Below are 18,357 nucleotides of genomic sequence, written 5' to 3' on the forward strand. Positions count from 1 at the left end.
CCCGCATCCCAGCCCTCGTCGCCTCCGTCGCCTACCGCCTCGCCCACGAGCACCGCCTCCCCGCCGCCTACGATGACGCTGTCGACACCCTCCTCTTCCTCCGCGACCAGGCCCTCAGCCCGGCCGACCCCTGGCTCCGATCCAACGCGGACTTCTCGAACGTCTCCATCATGGGTTACAGCGCCGGTGGCAACATCACCTTTCACCTCGGCTTACGCTCGGTGGGCCTTACTAACCGATTGAAGCGAGAAAGAAATACGGTTGAAGCATGGTATTTGTTTTTCTTTCTCTTGCCAAAACCCCAAAATCACCACTCTGTCCTTGCCACCCCCGCTCAGACTTTGCCTTCGTTCAGACCTCACTAAATAATTCACTTTTACGTAGCAAGCTTCATTTTCTCCTTCTTTTTATGCTAAATATTTTGCACAAATGAATGTGTTATGATTGGAATTCATCAGAATGTTGTGTGTTGTGTGTAAAGCAAGATTTGGAATTGTTATTGCATGATAGCCTAATGTATTAGATTTTAAGTGTGCCATCTGAGACATTCATAACTTAGCGTTGTGCTTCCTTCTAGGTATGAAGAAATGGCTTCAAAGTACAGTGTCAAGTATATTGCTGGAGGTATAATTTTGGTTTAAACAATCATTATGACACACAAGCTCAATTCAATTTTAAATTATGTGATAACATTCGGCCATATATTATGTTAATCTCTTCAGGGGCTACACAAAATGCAATCAGGGTTGCCCATGTATATTTAACATATGAATGTGAATCTCCTGTATTTTATGAAGCTTTGTCGACTTAACATTTTTTGATATCATATTCAATTTGCAGTGGATGCTTCAAACTCCTGGTGCAACTAGCTTTATGGGTTGCATTGGAAAGGACAAGTTTGGTGAAGAAATGAAGATAGAATAAGGCAATAAAAGAAGAGATTTTTTTACTAATTTGTGTTAATCTCCTATGTAACCTAATTCATTTCTGGTGTGTTTCAATTTTAGGGTATTCACTTGTTGCAATTGGTTATTGCATTATGCTTTGTTGTCATGATGTCTTATCAATATTGTTCTTTTGATAGATGAATAAGTCCTTGATTGCCAAGTTATCTGCAGCGAATTGTTACAAGCATGACCATTTGAAAAAAAACCAGAGAACTGGGAACTAGGTAATTTCTTTTCTTGTGTTCCTTGTTGTCAAAATCTCTTTCTAACTAATATACGTATTGCGAAGCTTGTCTCCATCTGTGTTGTAATATGTTTATTATGTTGTCATATTTTTTATATGATTTTTGTTTTACTTTCTATATTTTGAAGTGCATTGTTGTATCATGCTAGCATGACAACCATGATAGTCCCATGGTAGCATATTTTGTGACTATTAGTTTCGCATTTTAGTAGAAAGCTTACATATGAAAAGGGAAGAACACAAAATTAGTTGGAAATAGATGAATGATGGTAAATTGTCCAATTACTAAATAATAATTTCATTATCATCTTATAGTTCACTATTAGTAATATATATGTTTTCTTGTTGAAGTCATATATGCGATTCTAATATTTTAGATCTAGCAATACAACTAGGTAATAGCTACACTTCTATACGCATAAGCTTGCAAGAGCCCTTTCCTTTGAATAAAAGTAAAGTGGGAGTTTAGCGCAACATCTATATGCATAAGCTCGAACAAAAAAAGTATAAGCATTTCTTTAATTCTCTATACCTTCATCCGTCCATAATAGCTGGAACTCCCCAGACTTCTGATAATGCACTGATTTTGGCTTATGTTTTATATCCCATTGGTTTGTTCTATTGGATTTTTTGTTTCTTATTTGGATTTTTTTTCTCTGGTATTGATACAGGAGGAGGACATGCGTTTGGAGAATGTATAGTACTCTGAGATGAAGGATGTCAGTTTCTTTGATTCTGATTGGGAATAATACTGCTTTGTCTCTACTTCTCTTCACATCTGTAAATTTTCCTTTCTCATGGCTTTCGCGAACTCTTTCATTATATAAATCCTTGACGTGTGAAAACTAGTTATTGTCTATGTAAATAATTTATGTTTCGCTCTAGTATTTTGGTAAATGTATTATTTGAATATAATTGTATTTGATATTGAAATATAATTAGATTGTGTTGGATATGAACATGATTTGGTGTTGGATATTATATAGGGTGCAACGTAGATTCTGCAAAAAAAAGTAGCGGAAGCAACCTAGATGAAATTCTGTCTAGGTTGCAATATAGATGGTTTTTCACATTACGTCTAGGATGTTTTCCGTCTAGTTTGATCAACTTAGACGGAATTCTGTCTAGTTTGACTCAAAATAGACGGAATCAAACTAGACGGATCAACCTAGATGAAACACCGTCTAGGTTGATCAACCTAGACGGGAGATTAAGCAACCAAGACGAAAAATTCTGTCTAGGTTGCTCGTTTTTCTACTAGTGACATCATTATTCTTAAGGATCTCAACCTCAAATCTTTACCTCTCTCTTGCTTGTTTTAGAAAAGTTTTTCTAAACTCATCTAGCTATTTGATATTTAGATTTTCATATATTTATGCTAGATTAATTTGAGTGTATTTCATTATACTCATTGCCTACACACACAACCACTTGAGCTTAAGTATTTCACATATAGTATATTTGGGTTGTGAGAGTGTATCTTTGAGAGTGTGCTTACAATTTCGTCCTCATCTTGTTTAGAGAACAAATCTTTATTTGAGCTTATCATTGTGAAACACGTGTAATACACAAGGACACTTAGAGGAGTGGTTGAGAGAAGAACGGGGTCAATTCTAAGAGGAGTGACTTAGTTGTAAAAGCCTAGGGAGAGGTAGTAATTCCAAGTACTTAAGGAAGGTGACACGGGTCGGCCAACACTTAGAGAAGTGTATTGTGTAATTATCATTGTGTGAGTTGTAAAAGTTTTTGGTGAACTTCAGAAACCGATTGTGTAGTTATTTGAGATAGTGGAGAATCTCCTTGAGGTGAGGAACGAAGACGTACGTCAAGGGTTGACCGAACTCCTTGGTCATTTCTTTTGTGTTTGCGATTGTCTTGGTGCACTATTATCAATGTTATATCTTGTGCATGTTTATATCGCCTATTGTGTTATCTCTTATTATCCTTGCATATTTATCTTGTATATCACATTTGCTAGGATAATTCATTATTAGTTTTAATTTGGCATCGTAATTGGATTAGATTAACAATTACGTTATTCACCCCCCTCTAGGGTATTTTCAATTTCATATATTACCAGAATCAACAAGGATACGAAATCATTAAACACATGATTCTGATGAAATTATTTCAAACACGTTATCTTCCTAAATAGATGAATTTTGAAAAATAATTTATATGTATAGGTCTAAACGTATTTTTGACCGTTTTGCGAAATAACGTGTGTGTGTGTGTGTGTGTGTATGATTAAAGTAACACCTAAGCTATAAACACTATACCAAGCATATAATCTTCATGAAGCTCGATCTTGATAGCGGGATGAAGCGATAATGTATCGTGACTTGAATTGCGACGGCTTCAATCCAATTTCCGCCATGCTCCAAGAGATCGTTGTTAAGGCGCAAATCCAATCTCGATGCATGTTGGAGGAAAACACAAATACTAGAAAATAAGATTAGGAATTGTTTGTTAATCATAAAAACTAGATTAGACAATAGGTTCATAAATATGAGACCTAATAATCAGATGGGGCGACTCGGCTTCACACCTTGTTTATTCGCGATGTAGGTGGCAAGGTCTCATTGTAGACATTTTAGACGCAAGTTTCCTTGTTAATATAAACCACACACCTTTAAGTATCAATCGGTTCTTTGGCTTGTGGGCTACTTGGCCTCGTGCCTTGGGTTTATTCGCGATAACACCAAGGTCTTAGGGTACGTGTCTTGGGCTTAGGGAGATGTCAATGTCTTTTTTGTCGAAATAGATTGAGTTGACGTGCCTTGGTTTTACCCTGAGAAGATACCAATGTTTTTTATCGATGGTGTGCCTTAGTCTTACCCTGAATAAGTACCAAGGTCTTAGGAGTCGAAGCCGATCGAGTTGAGACCTGCCTTGGTTTTACCCCGAGAGGGTACCAAGGGCTTTTGTCGATAGCGTGCCTTAGTTTCACCCTGAATATGTACCAAGGTCTTTGGAGTCGAAGCCGACCGAGTAGATGATGATCGATCGACAAGAGCTGCACATTGATACAACAGGAAAATATATATTGTTTGAAGACAACACCATTAATTTAATTACCTTGGAGGGAACTATATTTGCCTTGGTCTTATTCATGAAAGTGACGCCAAGGTCTTTGGCTGAAGTAGGCCGAGTCAATGGTGATCAGCCTTGGCGGTAGCTTCTCATCTCATGATTTGAGCATAAGATGAAGGGCCCCACGGTGAGTGCTAAATTGTTGATGCAGTCATTACACATGAGGTTTATGTTAGAGTTATGAGAGTGTATAGGGTCATCAAACTTTTTCAGACAGCTGGTCTCCTAGATCGTTGTTCTTTCCTGCACACGAAATACTCATCAGAGGGCAGAGTTGGGTTCTCCAGTATTTCCTTCGACGATCAAGTCAGTGTTTGAGCTTGTGTGGGGAATATAAAACAAGTAAGGGGATAAACACAGAGTTTCAGAGTTACCTCCTCTCCCCTCCCCCTACCTCGTGCAGTGCCACTTCCTTTTATAGCAGATTAGAAGGATAAAAAGCTAATTGTGGCCTAGTTCAGGCAGACTGTTGAGTCGGCATATACCTTCCAAGTGTCGGCCACGGAAAAAGGTGAGTCATCTAGTCATTAAATGAGAGAATGATAGCAAATGCTTGAAGCTGACTGGGTCCGATGAGTCATAGATGCTATAGGGGCTAGAGTGATGATGATTTTGTCAGAACAGTTAAGGCGAGAGCGTTCAGTTGGCGAGGGGTTCGAAGTAATTGTCGAATTTCTATTTCTTTGGTCAAGGGTCAGGAAGCACCACCTTTTGATTTGAATACGCAAGTCGTCGGCCGACACAGTAGGCCGAATGTGGGTTGTTTCTAGGGTCTATCGGGTGAGATGACCAACAAGTATCGCCTTTTGACTCGGCTATGTAAATTGTCAGCCTATACGGTTGGCCGCAGACACAACTCTGGTTGTTGGTTTCTGGATAGATCTGATTAAGCACGAGGTGGACACATGTCGGTTTTCCAACAAAGATTAGCACTTGCCGATTTTCTAGACTAAACAATGTCAAATTTTCTAAAAAACAAAAAAATTAAAACTTTCAAATAGTGAAAATTTACAGTTTATAAACTAAAAACCCCAACTGAAAGTTTTGACTTTTGCAAAAAACACCCTAAATGTTACAAAAATTACAAAATACACGCTCTAAAGTCAACTTCTACATAAACAACTTCCAGAAATAACACTCTACAAGTTTGAAAATTTGCAAAATACAACATTAAAAAGTCAACTTTTACAATAACACGCCCCGGATACATCAAAATTTACAAACAGTGCAAAATCCATAAGTCATAAATAATACCATGAAAATTTTACAATTTGTAAAAAACACAAAGTTTTAAAGTTGCAAAGTACACCCTCACAAAGTCAAAATTTTTAGAAACACACCATAATTATGTGAAAACTTTATCTAAGTACAAAATCTATAACTTATAAATAACAACGTGAAAATTTTAAAATCTGTAAAAAACAACCTAAAATTTTTAAAATTACAAGATACACCCTTAAAAAACAAATTTTACAAAAATACATGCCACAAATATGAAAACTTAGAAGCAGTACAAAATATACAGCTTATACATAGCAACATGAAAATTTTGATATTTACAAAAAACACCCTAAAGCTTCAAAAATTACAAAAAACACCCTAACATTCAAATTTTAGAAAAAAACATGAACAATCAAAAATCAAAAGTTAAAGAGTATAAAGTTTATAAATTAGGAAAAAAATCCCTTGACAAAATGACATTTGCAGAAAACACCTAGAACTTTTAAAATTTGCAAAAAACACTCAAATTTAAAACTTTACAAAAAACACCCTATAATTACCTAAACTTCTAAGCAGTACAAAATGTATAAATGATAAATTGGACCATAAAAACTTTACACATGGACTTTACGTTAGGTACGTGAAAATCATAAAACAATTAAATGAGTCGCTTAGGTCAATGGGTAACCCATTTAATAAATGAGTTGACCTGACTATTTAATGGGTTGGATCGGGTGAATATTACACGAGTCGGATCGAAATTTATATGGGTCAGGTCGGTCAGCAAACACAGCTCAAAAACAATCAATATGGCAACCTCAAAATAACCGAGCATTCCATCTACATTTCCTAGCTTCTTGCAGTACTCTCTCATACAATACGAGAGTAATTTCAGCAAAGAGAATTTCGCAACTACATAATGTTTAGGATAGTTAACGCTAGGAGGGGAAGTAAGAAAGAAAGAAAAGCCATCCAAACTCTCCCCAATATTAAAACCAGAATACTTTGAGAAGCAAAAATTTCGTCTAATCGAACGCATCATCATCATCATCAGGAAGAGGCTGAGCAGCAGCTGCTGCAAGGTCTGCCTCATGCCTGTCAAAAGGACAAAGACAAAGTTATATTAGCTCCCAGAAAACATGGACTTCACAAAATCACCATGAACTATTATTAACTGTTCTATTAGAGGAAACACCACAATCCTTTTTCACTAAGCATATGATAAGAACTTGAAATATTTTTTGACATTTTTGCTCTTATATAACTATACACAACTACTCCCTCACCATCTTTCCTTCTTACTATGAACAATTTAGACCTTTTAACCATGTAATACTTTACAATGTTGCGTAATTCTGATAGCATGTGATAATTTTCTATGGATGTAAACATTTTTAATATGTTTCCTCTAATATAAATAGTTTGATATAAGTTTTGTGCAAAACCCTGATAGTTCATGGCAGTTATGTAACATTTATCCTTTAAAAATAAAAATATCAATAAATTTCACCACCACCTGAAGACAACTAAGTTAAGTTGTCATGTCCTTTGCAAATGACCTGGCAATTATGTGCTTTGGATAATTTACCCATACGTAATATACCTGCTATAATATTATCTGTTTTTGAGTTGGGGCACGTAGAAAGTGATAATGGTACTTTAGAGTTTAGACCATTTAACAATCAAGTCAACACAATTTATGACATTTCTAAGAGTTAAGAGAGATTTTGTAATAATTAATGTTCAGAAGAATTTTCTCTGATCGATAAATTTTAGAGGGTTTTGTGCAAAACACCCCAAAGTTAAGTAGTCTTTGTGAAATTTAACCAAGGAAGATCTTAAATCTATGCAATGAAAGAAGCATGCTATCACTTACTGTCTCTGTACTTCCAGATCGATCTGCACCTCTGGAGGAGCAAGAGCAGGAGACTCGACAAAGTGGAGATTGGGATCCCTGAACGGTCATTAATGTAATTAAATTCAAAAACTTCGTTCTTACTCTAAAGTAAAATGCATATGAAGGTTCTGAGTGCTATTATACCCCGCAAGTTTTCTAGCCAAATAAAGGAAGGGCTTCTCAAAATTGTAATTGCTCTTAGCGGAGATCTCATAGTATTGGAGATTCTTCTTCCTGTGGAAAGTCACTTGCTTTGCTTTCACTTGCCTGTTCTTCACATCAACCTTATTACCACACAGAACTATAGGAATGTTCTCACATACCCTGAAAATATTAACACTAAACAGTTAATAAGCTAGCACCATGAAAAGAAAAAAGGCTCAGAAACATTCTGGATTAGACAAGAAACCTGCAAAGGTCACGGTGCCATGTTGGGACGTTCTTATATGTCAATCTTGCAGTGACATCAAACATGATAATTGCACATTGGCCATGGATACTGCAAATTTGAAACAGAAATATAGGATAAGAACAATAACCTATCGTAAGAAATAACATTATGAAAAGGGAAAAATGTTAGCTTGTTGATATAAATCTATAATCTATTGATAAGGAAACAATCTGGAAACAGTTAAGAACAGTAAATCTCAAGTGTTGTAAATCAGGTCAGTTACAGCTCTGAAGAAATACACGCACAAAAGTGATGCTGTGATAATAATGACACAACATAGAAAAGTGTAACAGCAATAATGACAATCGTCGATGAAGATTGACTAAAATTATGATCTTAAAGAAAAAGAAAAAGAAAATATTTGAATCAGTTAATTAGGAAGACTGATATTATTATCAACAAACTGCTGTTGACTGACTAAACTTAGGGACGATACGCGCTACCACTGAAATGTGTTTGTGCTTGTTGGATGGGAGAGCCAAAGGAGATATGATTTCTAGGATTTTAGCAGAGAATGCCCAATATCAAAAAAGCAAACAGAGAAAACCATAGTTAAAAGTAATTAAAAAAACTTAAACTACATACACAAAAAAGTTACAAACTTATTTCTAAACTAAAAAAAGATCAAATTGCACAAGTCAACACTAAACAATGTGCCAGCTAAACTGAAATTGAAACTGCTATTAAAAAGATAACACCAAATTAACTTTTCTTCAGCATACTACAGTTACAAGACCAGTTGACAAGAATATAGCTGTACACAGAAATTCAACAGCACCAAATTAACTATAGTATCCTAAAATTGAAATAACTAGAATTAGTAAGTCAGTTAATTACATGAGCATGATCTTTTGCGTGTTACAGAAACAAGGATAGAGAAATTATCTTCCACATATACTTCATTACAAGTAATGTACAACAACTAACATCACAAGAGCTAATTTTGCACCAATACTTATTTTACGGGTAAACCTGTATAAATAGAACACTGAATTGGCAAAAATAGGGACAGCTTACTAATATCCATCTCTAAGACCCCCAAATTTCTCTTGCCCAGCTGTGTCCCAACAGTAAAACCGGATCTTGCCGCAGTTTGTGAAGAAGTCCAAGGGATGAACTTCAACACCAATAGTTGCTGTACAAACAAAATATTTTAAACAAGAAACAAAATGAGCACTGAACTAATAGATTATAATTGCCAACTACATGCAATCAATAACGATATACTTACGTTCATACTTCTTCTCGAACTCACCGGTGAGATGCCTCTTCACAAATGTAGTTTTCCCTGCACCAAAGTTAAACTAAAATCATCAAAGAATAATATATAAAAGAAAAACATTAGTATCCTGAATCCATAAAACTAGTGAATCAACTCAAATAAAACCAGAAAACAATAAAAAAAATCATTTTGCCTATATACCACCTAAATGTACTCCATTTGCATTTATCCCAAATCTGAATATTAGCTACTTTATCCCTAATACTTTAACATTGAACTAAAATACACCTCATAGTTAACACCCTGCAATGATAAAACAACAACGATAACAACAAGGACGACAACAATAATAACAAAATAAAATAAAATAAAATAATCCCGTGCTCCCTTAAAAAAAAGATTCTCCAAATATACAAAACATGCAGATTTACCCTCTACATCTGTATATTTGCTAACATATCCCTGCGCGGTTTATCGAAAATCCAATGTGAGAGAATGTAGACGAAAATTAGCAAATATGTCTAGATTTGGTCATAAATTTGAAAAAAAAAATAACAAATTTGAAAAGTATACAGGAAACCACCCAATGAAATACCTTTCAGCTCAAACTTATAAAAAAGCAGCGATTTTTAGCTCAAGCAAAGTGCCAAAGAGATCCAAGATCGAAATTTTCTTACCGGTTCCGCCATCTCCAACGATGACGAGCTTGAAACTTGGGTAGTCCACTGTCTGCTGATTTGGCAACGCCTAAATCAAACAAAATCAAAATTAATATTAAAATAACTAGTTGAGAATTTGAGAGCGTACGAGAAATACCATAAGGTTTTTTGTTGGATCTCAAGTCCTAAGATGAGGGATAGAGATTAGGGTTTATTGAGAGATTCGTCTTGGATTGAAACCCTAGAACAAGGTTTTAGCTAGAAACTTCGTTTACTGTGAATTGTTGCGATTTTTTGACCGTTAGATTTCAGTGATATTAGTGATGTTGACGCGTGGATTGTATGGTGTTTGAATTTGATTGAATGGGCCTTTGGGCTGAATTAATGGTGTCGTGTTTTACATGGCCCATGAAGTTGGAAGTTTATGTGGCCTGCTCTGATAGGTTTTTCAGGAGAAGAAAGATCGACTTGCCAAAATTCGCTCCTAAGTTTATGCGGCCTGCTCTGATAAGTTTACCAAGTTGGAAGTTTTACATGTATGTATATATACATACATGTATGTATATATACGACTATATATACATACATGTATGTATATATACGACTATATATATACATAGAAAAGCCAAAACGTGTATGTGTGTGTAGGATTGAGCTTAAAGTACTAACACACATAATATAAAAACCTAAACTAAATATACTCAAGCTTGATCTTGATCTTCAATAAGCTTGACTTGGTAAACTTGCGGATAAAACTTGAACTTGGATCTTTAACTTGAATTGCATGGCTTCACTCCACAATCCCGCCAATCTCCATTGGATATGATCGTTAAAGCTCGATTTCATCCATCCTCCAACTTATTGTTTGCCTAGAATAAATATAAAACACAAACACTAGACAAACAATATTAGATGTAAATTGTTTGTAAATCATCATTGTAGGCTGTCTAAAAATCACAACAGATAGCTGATCCCCATCAAACACCGATGATGAAAGTTACAATTCGACGGCTTCCAGAAGGCTACAATTTGAAGACTTTCACGTAGATCGATGAAGGTTACAATATGACGACTTTCACAATAACTGATGAAATCTCTAATCAATAGCCCTCACAATCAGCATCGGGAGTTACAATCTGACGACTCTCATATTTTTAAGGAGCCAAGACGAAGATTACAAGATGACGGTCTTTACAACGCTCTAGCAAAAGAGACTGCAAATTGACGGTCTCTTCAAATCAAGACGCAGAGCTCGCCTCTGCGTCTTAGACTCAAAACGCAAAGGTCCTCCCTGCGTTACAACCTCAAAACACAGAGGTCCTCATTGCGTTACAACCTCAAAACGCAGAGGTCATCCCTGCGTGACAACATCAAAACGCAGAGGTCAAGCCCGTGTTTCAGAGTCAAACACAAAGGTCATCCCCAGCGCTCCGACTCAAAACACAAAGTTCGTGGACTCAAACTGCAGAGTTCATACAGAGCCTAACTCCGCGTCTCAGGTTCAAAACGCAGAGTTCGTGGACTCAAAACGCAGAGTTCATGCAGAGCCCAACTTTGCGTTTCAGAGTTCACAACACAGCGCGACCTATGCGTTCAGCCATCAAAATAGGTACAACTCTGCGTTTCAAGTCTAAGGCGCAGAGTTCGGGCCCTGAACGCTATTTTTTAGCGTTTGACTCGTTCAAAGCACGAACTGAACGGTTTCAAAACCGTTTTCCCCATGATTTGGGGAGCAGTTTAAGGGGGCGGTTACACCCCATTTAACCCCACTTAGTAGCGAATTAAGGGGGCGGTTACACACTTTAATCCCCTATAAATAGGAGTAAAATCAACTGAGTTCAGGCTGGATTTTGGCTCTTCTTTTGGGCTCTTGGATTGATCTTTCTTTGAGTCCTTCGGCTTGGCAGCGAGGAGGAGATCTTTGGCTTCTTTTTGGGGGAATTGCTGGAGCTTTGGAGATTGGCAATAGGAGCTTTCTTCACCATTGGCTTACAAACCGATTTCGGTTAAATCAACTCTTTCATAGAGTTTTAAACTCATTCAGAGTTATCAACTCGTTTAGAGTTCTAAAACTTACTTTGCAAGTCCTCCATAGCGTCAAATCGTGAGGAGAAGACCACGTTCCAGTGAAACAAGACGTTCGGATCATCAACGAGAAGCAAACTCGACGCGAGCATTCAAGGGAGACATCTCATCGCCACCATGAAGAACCCAGAATTAAACAAAGGGGAGGATCTCTATCGATCCTCTTCTCTTTTGTAATCGGGAATCCAAATTGTAATTGAGATTGAGAGAATACAAATTAAATATATTTCTTTCATTTCTTTTTACTACAAATTTTCCACCAAACAATCATCAAAACAAGAAGGCCAACACATTCCGTCAGAGCTTGGCGCTCCTCGACAAAGTAATGGGGAAGCATCAAAAAATGATAACTTTTGACGCCTGGAGCATGCTCATTATATCATAATAGTTCTGGACATGCTTGGAAGGGTCCCCTTCTCCTTTATACTTCTCCACATGAGGCATTTTGAACTTCTCACACAAGGCATTCATGAGGTCATCAGTAAGGGGGTTTTCCCCCTGATAGCTTTGGCGACTGGTCTATACACTCGATCATATCAAGGCGCCCCCGGGGTGCCTGAGAGGACTAGAGAGGCATGCTGATGATGGAGAGTCTTGGACATCCCTCCCACATTGCGCTATCTATGGTGGCTAGGTCTAGGGCTCTTGCCGGTGGCTTCGGAGTGAAAGAGGAGGTGCCGACGAGGATCTACTGGGCGAGTTGACTGGTGTGGTGGTTAGGTTGTGTGCTCGACGTGATCCTTTCGCTGCTTGGTGCCAGCATGAGGAGTCTGAAGGGGGGACTACACGTTGAACTACTGAGGGGGAATAAGTCCCTGATTGCTGGCCTCTTGAGGGTGGTGGAATAGGGGAAGTAGTTTGTTGTGGTTATGAAAATCAGTAGAGGAGCTTGCTGGTGAAGGTAGCGAGTTGCTATTGGAGAGATTGAGAGATCTTTTGAGCCGTCTCTTCAAGCTGGACTTGAGTGACATAGTTCTGGTGTGGTTCTCCAGGGATGGATTGATCAGCTCTATACTTAGAACTAGACATGTTTGCTCAAAAAAGAGAGAAAGCCCCATAGTGGGCGCTAAACTGCTGATATTATACAATCATATAGGTAAACTGATAGGAACTGGGTTGATTAGGGGCTGGTAACTTCTCCAAAAATCTGGTCTCGGGTTGAGCTATTCTTCCCTGCACGTGTAGCAACTCGTAAGAGGGCAAGGTTAATTCCCCCATTGTTCCTCCGATGATCAAGTTAGCAAGGTACTTGAGTGGGGGAAAATGGCGAACTGTAGTAGTTCTTAGGTGCGAAATGGAGAAAAATACAGGAAAAATGCTTACCTTTGCATTGGGAATAGTTTTCCCTTTTATGGCCACATAGGAAGTGCATTTTGGTCTCTTTGGTCAAGTCTAGGCTGGCAGCTGAGTCAGCATTGACTTCACAGGTGTTGACTATGGAGTGGTCACGAAATGGGCGCAATCACTTTGGCATTAATAAGATAGGACATGCGACGTGCGAAGCCGGCGTGGTCCGATGTGCCATAAATAGTACCGGGGATGGAGAAATGATGGAGCCTATCAAGCATTTAATGTGATGTCGATGCGCTATCAGCCGGGGGCTCAAGGTCGCAGTCATCTTTTGGCTTATATCGAGGGGTGTCAAGAGGCACCGCCTTTTGAGTCGGCTCTTGTGAAATGCTAGCCAAATAACTAGTTGAGCAGACTTGTGACGAGTCGTCTTTGATAATAGGACTGACAAGTATCACATTCTGAGTCATCCCAACGAGATGTTGACTCGGCTAGTCGGCTAAATCAGGATCCTGCCTGTTGTTGACAAGAGATCATAATGTGGCAACTGGAAACACCACAACACTTACCAAAATATAATATAAGATCCATCACCTAACTTCCATTTAACAAAACTCTTCAAAGCCTAACTGCTAGAAAAAACATCCTCTAGAATTTAGAGGTAGAGAGACATGATGACGTGCAACTAGGATTAGGAAGACAAGAGAAGTAGAGCAAACTAAGAACTTCACCCAAAAGAGAATTTTCTTGAAGCATCTTCCACATCCATTTTGAAAGAAAAGAAATGTTAAAATTAGAAAGATTGATGATACCCAAACCCCCCTCTCTCTTTTAGATTTGCAAACTAAACTCCATTTAATTAAAGCTTTACACGAAGAGATAAAATCTTTACTACCCCATAAGAAGTTTCTTTTGATTTTATCCATTGCATTGATTAACCATTTATAGAGCTTAAAAAAGGACAAGAAGTATAAAGGGATAGAGGTTAAGACTGAGTTGACAAGAGTCACCCCCCGATGGATAGTTATCTACTTTTCCACGTGGATAGCCTCTTAGAAAACTTATCCATGAGAGGTTGTCAGTCATGTTTATTGAAAGAGCCCTTTTTCATTGGGATACCAAGATATATGAAAGGAGGAGAGGCATGAGAACAGTTAAGAATGTTGGCAAACAAGGCTCCTTTGATAGGGGGTTTACCAAAATGGAAAAGATCGGTTTTGGCATAATTGATACCCAAGCCAGATATGTCCTCAAACATATATTTTAAGACAGAGAAGTCTTGACTGGAAGCTTTGCACGTGATGATTGTGTCATCAACAACCCGGAGGGAAGGAATATCATTCAGTTCCCCCTGGAGGTGCATCTCAGATAAGTCCCCACATGCAACACTAGAGATAGCATCTTATTGCGGACATCAACAGCTAAAATAGAAAGCACAATTGAAAGAGGGTCACCTTGCTTCAGATCCGTAGAGCATTGGAAGTAATTTGTTAGGGAATCATTAACCAAAATTGTAGACTTGGAAGAATGGAGGATCTCTCTAATCCATGCATCATTTAGTCCCGAAACCCCTAGCTTTTAGCATCTCAAGGATAAAGGACCGACTGACACAATCGAAGGACTTCATGAAATCCACTTTGGTCATGTAGATTTCCTTACATTTGGGGGTGCAATGGTGGAGAAGCTCATGAGCAATAGCATAAGAATCCAATGTGGATTTTCCACTTTGAAAGGCTAATTGAGTGGGGTCAAGTAAGGAAGATAGGAAAGGAGCAGGTCTATTAGACAAGACTTTGGTAAAGATTTTAAAATAGCCATTTAATAGACTCATAGGCCTAAAATCTTTAACATGACTAGCTCCATCAATCTTAGGGATGAGGGTAATAAGGGAGAAATTAATGTTATGGAGGGATGATGCATCTGAAAAGAGAAAGTTAAAGATAGAGAAGATATCTCTTGAATGACCTCCCAAGACTTATGGTAGAAGAGAATTGAGAAGCCATCAGGACCAGGGTACTTGTCAGGATCCAAGCTAAAGAGCACTAACTTGATTTCATCATGAGAGAGGTCAAGGTTGTCAAGACCCTGGACATGAGTAGGATACAAATACGACCAATCTAGGCTAAAAGAAGAGGAAGATTTTACAAAAAATTAGAGAAGAGAAGAAATCAAAGAAATATTTTTGTTTTCTCTATTCTAAGAGATGAGAAAGTCATCATGGATGATATTTAGGATAAAGTTCTTTCTTCTATTGAAAGAAACTAATTTATGGAAAAAAGGAGGCGTTGTTATCTCCTTCAGTCAACCAAGTGATCTAGGATCTTTATCTCCAATAAATTTCCTCTTGTGTAGCAACATGAGCTAGATTTTAAGTGAAGTCTTTTCTTGAAGATGCCTCAGAGCAGAGAGGGATCCATTTTTGTGAATGAGATCAAGAGCTTGAATGGATAAGAGAATGTTTTTTTGGATATATTGATGGATCCAAAAAAGTTTTTTTCTCACCACTTAATGCTTCTTTGGAGGAGATTGGGTTTGGACTTAAAAGCAACAACTGGATTGTCATGGCAAGAGAAGGAGAACCAACAATTTTTGACAAATTCTCTGAAGTTGGAGTGACAAAGCCATACTTTTCAAATCTAAAAGAAGATATGGGGATAGGACCACCTGAGTCAAGGATGATGGGTGAATGATCGGAGCAAGATGCATGATAAGCATATCAAACAAGCAAAGGCAAAGCTAATTCAAATGCAGAATTGATAAGGAATCTATTAATTCTAGCCATACTTGGGTCCTCTCTCATGTTGGACCAAGTCAATTGTCTGCCACTAAAAGGCAAATTCATGAGAGAAAGAGAGTCAACAACAAATTCGAAGGAATTAATGTCTCTAGTGAAGCATAATCTATCTTTTCTTTCCTGAATACTTAGAGTCACATTCAAATCTATAAAGAGGGCACAAGGCAATGGAAAAATAGAATAAATTGTTTGGAGTTCTCACCAAAATATCTCTCTATCCTCTCTCTCACAGGGGTCGTACACAGAAGTGACAATGAACCTCCATTTAGAAATCTTATGACAAAGAATATCTGAGACTAAAAAAATCCCTATGTACGAGTTTATACAATCAAAAAGATTATCATTCTAACCTAAAAGCACACCGCCTCTAGACTCTGTAGCACCAAAATTAAGCCAAGCATTAACCCTATTGCCACCCAGAGCTCTAAGGGTCGTAGTTTTAACAGAATTGAGTTTAGATTCTTGCAATCCTATAAATTTTTTTATTCCAGAAAAAGGATGCAATCTCTAATTAACATTCTCTTAATAGGATTGTTTAATCCTCTAACATTCAAAAAACCAATATTCATAGTAAAACAGTAGAACAAATCATCCAACAACATAAAGAAGTAGACCACATACATTTAAGAGGCTGATTTGGCCCTCTCTATTTCTCAAGCTTGTAATTTATCCAGAGCTTATTTAGGTAGAGGCTCTTGAATGCCAAGATTTGATGCAAAATTAGATAGGGATTCTTCAAAAAGGGAATTAAGCAACAAAAAAGGCGAGGAGGTACAAGAAGACTAACCCTTTTGATGAGTTTGGGGAAGAGATTTGGCTGAACTAGCCATGAATCTGTGGTATGGCTTGTGGTAGAGCGAGAGAGGGGTATGCCTATGTATTTGAAGTCTAGGAGGCCTCTCAAAACTAGGCGGTTGAGTTGAGGATGAGACAACATCTATAGAGTTCCTGAAGGATGATGAGGGAATAGATTTTATTCTGTCCTGAGCTTCGGATGGAGCTTTGTGGGACCGGCCTTCATTGGGGCCTTGTTTAAGATCAGAGTAGAAACCTTCCCAAGACGGCCTTGATAAAAAGAGAGATTTACCTTTGATAATTACCTCCACCATATCTGGTAATTTACAAACTGGAAAGCTGTTGACTTCCTGCAATTCCTATGATTGCGCTGCAGATTATGTTACCTTCACTACCTCCTCATTTCCCGCTGAATTTAAAAAATTATCAATTACTCTTTTGCCCTTGGCATCCTCCTGAGGATCATGGTGAGAAGGAACCGGAGGCGGCTCATCGGAGGAAAGATGATGGCGAACTTCTAATTCTATAGCCTGCCATAGGATGCCAAAGTCTTTCCACGAGAATTCAGAAGATGGGCCGCCTTTGTACACGAGGAATTCATATCCTTTCTTTGTAGATAACACTTCCTCTAAGATAGGTTGGCAACTAGCCATGAATCTGTGGTATGGCTTGTGGTAGAGCGAGAGAGGGGTATGCCTATGTATTTGAAGTCTAGGAGGCCTCTCAAAACTAGGCGGTTGAGTTGAGGATGAGACAACATCTATAGAGTTCCTGAAGGATGATGAGGGAATAGATTTTATTCTGTCCTGAGCTTCGGATGGAGCTTTGTGGGACCGGCCTTCATTGGGGCCTTGTTTAAGATCAGAGTAGAAACCTTCCCAAGACGGCCTTGATAAAAAGAGAGATTTACCTTTGATAATTACCTCCACCATATCTGGTAATTTACAAACTGGAAAGCTGTTGACTTCCTGCAATTCCTATGATTGCGCTGCAGATTATGTTACCTTCACTACCTCCTCATTTCCCGCTGAATTTAAAAAATTATCAATTACTCTTTTGCCCTTGGCATCCTCCTGAGGATCATGGTGAGAAGGAACCGGAGGCGGCTCATCGGAGGAAAGATGATGGCGAACTTCTAATTCTATAGCCTGCCATAGGATGCCAAAGTCTTTCCACGAGAATTCAGAAGATGGGCCGCCTTTGTACACGAGGAATTCATATCCTTTCTTTGTAGATAACACTTCCTCTAAGATAGGTTGGCCAAGAATGTCGATAAAAGCTTTGCCTTCTAGGAGCCAGCCATTGATAGGAGACACGTATCTGAAAGGAATGACTTTGGGGATATCCTTCTTGCATTTCGTTTTGAGAAGTGTTTTACAAGCAGAGATATCTTCTATGAACATAAAGTTTCTAGAACTAGCATAAATCTTCCTATGGTCCTTAAGCAAACCGGCTAGGAATTCACAATCCCATAGGTGAAGAGGGAGGCCAGTCAATTTAATCAAATACAACCCCGGCTTGGCGTGAACTTGCATCCCTCTGGTTTCAGACCATTTACAGAAAGTGCCACCGAAGAATTCCATATCTATATAACCTAGAAGGATAGTTTTCTCCAAGAGTTTGAAAAAAGGGAATTGGACTAGAAAGTTACCTTGCTCT

General features: G+C 38.1%; 1 protein-coding gene and 1 long non-coding RNA gene across 2 annotated transcripts; one reads left to right on the plus strand and one right to left on the minus strand.

Annotated features, from left to right (window-relative positions):
* LOC109846467 lies at window positions 607-919 on the plus strand. The gene is made up of 3 exons (XR_002248526.1): window positions 607-624; window positions 723-754; window positions 841-919. It is a non-coding gene; the product is annotated as an uncharacterized LOC109846467 (long non-coding RNA).
* LOC109846466 (GTP-binding nuclear protein Ran1B) lies at window positions 6,300-10,042 on the minus strand. The gene is made up of 8 exons (XM_020415706.1): window positions 9,892-10,042; window positions 9,753-9,822; window positions 9,085-9,141; window positions 8,871-8,988; window positions 7,812-7,901; window positions 7,547-7,726; window positions 7,382-7,459; window positions 6,300-6,600 (listed from the first exon to the last, which is right to left on the minus strand). Exons 1-8 carry the CDS (start codon window positions 9,892-9,894, stop codon window positions 6,531-6,533), a joined length of 666 nt encoding a protein of 221 aa, XP_020271295.1. The 5' UTR covers window positions 9,895-10,042; the 3' UTR covers window positions 6,300-6,530.

This window comes from Asparagus officinalis, chromosome 6 (genome assembly GCF_001876935.1).
Source record: "Asparagus officinalis chromosome 6, Aspof.V1, whole genome shotgun sequence".
NCBI lineage: Eukaryota > Viridiplantae > Streptophyta > Magnoliopsida > Asparagales > Asparagaceae > Asparagus > Asparagus officinalis.

Excerpts from the sequence above, each read along its gene's own strand:
- LOC109846466 (XM_020415706.1), bottom strand. Across the intron at positions 9,142-9,752 it reads CGTTGGAGATGGCGGAACCG|GGAAAACTACATTTGTGAAG; the intron begins GTAAGAAAATTT and ends ACTTTGGTGCAG. Across the intron at positions 7,460-7,546 it reads TTGGCTAGAAAACTTGCGGG|GGATCCCAATCTCCACTTTG; the intron begins GTATAATAGCAC and ends ATGACCGTTCAG.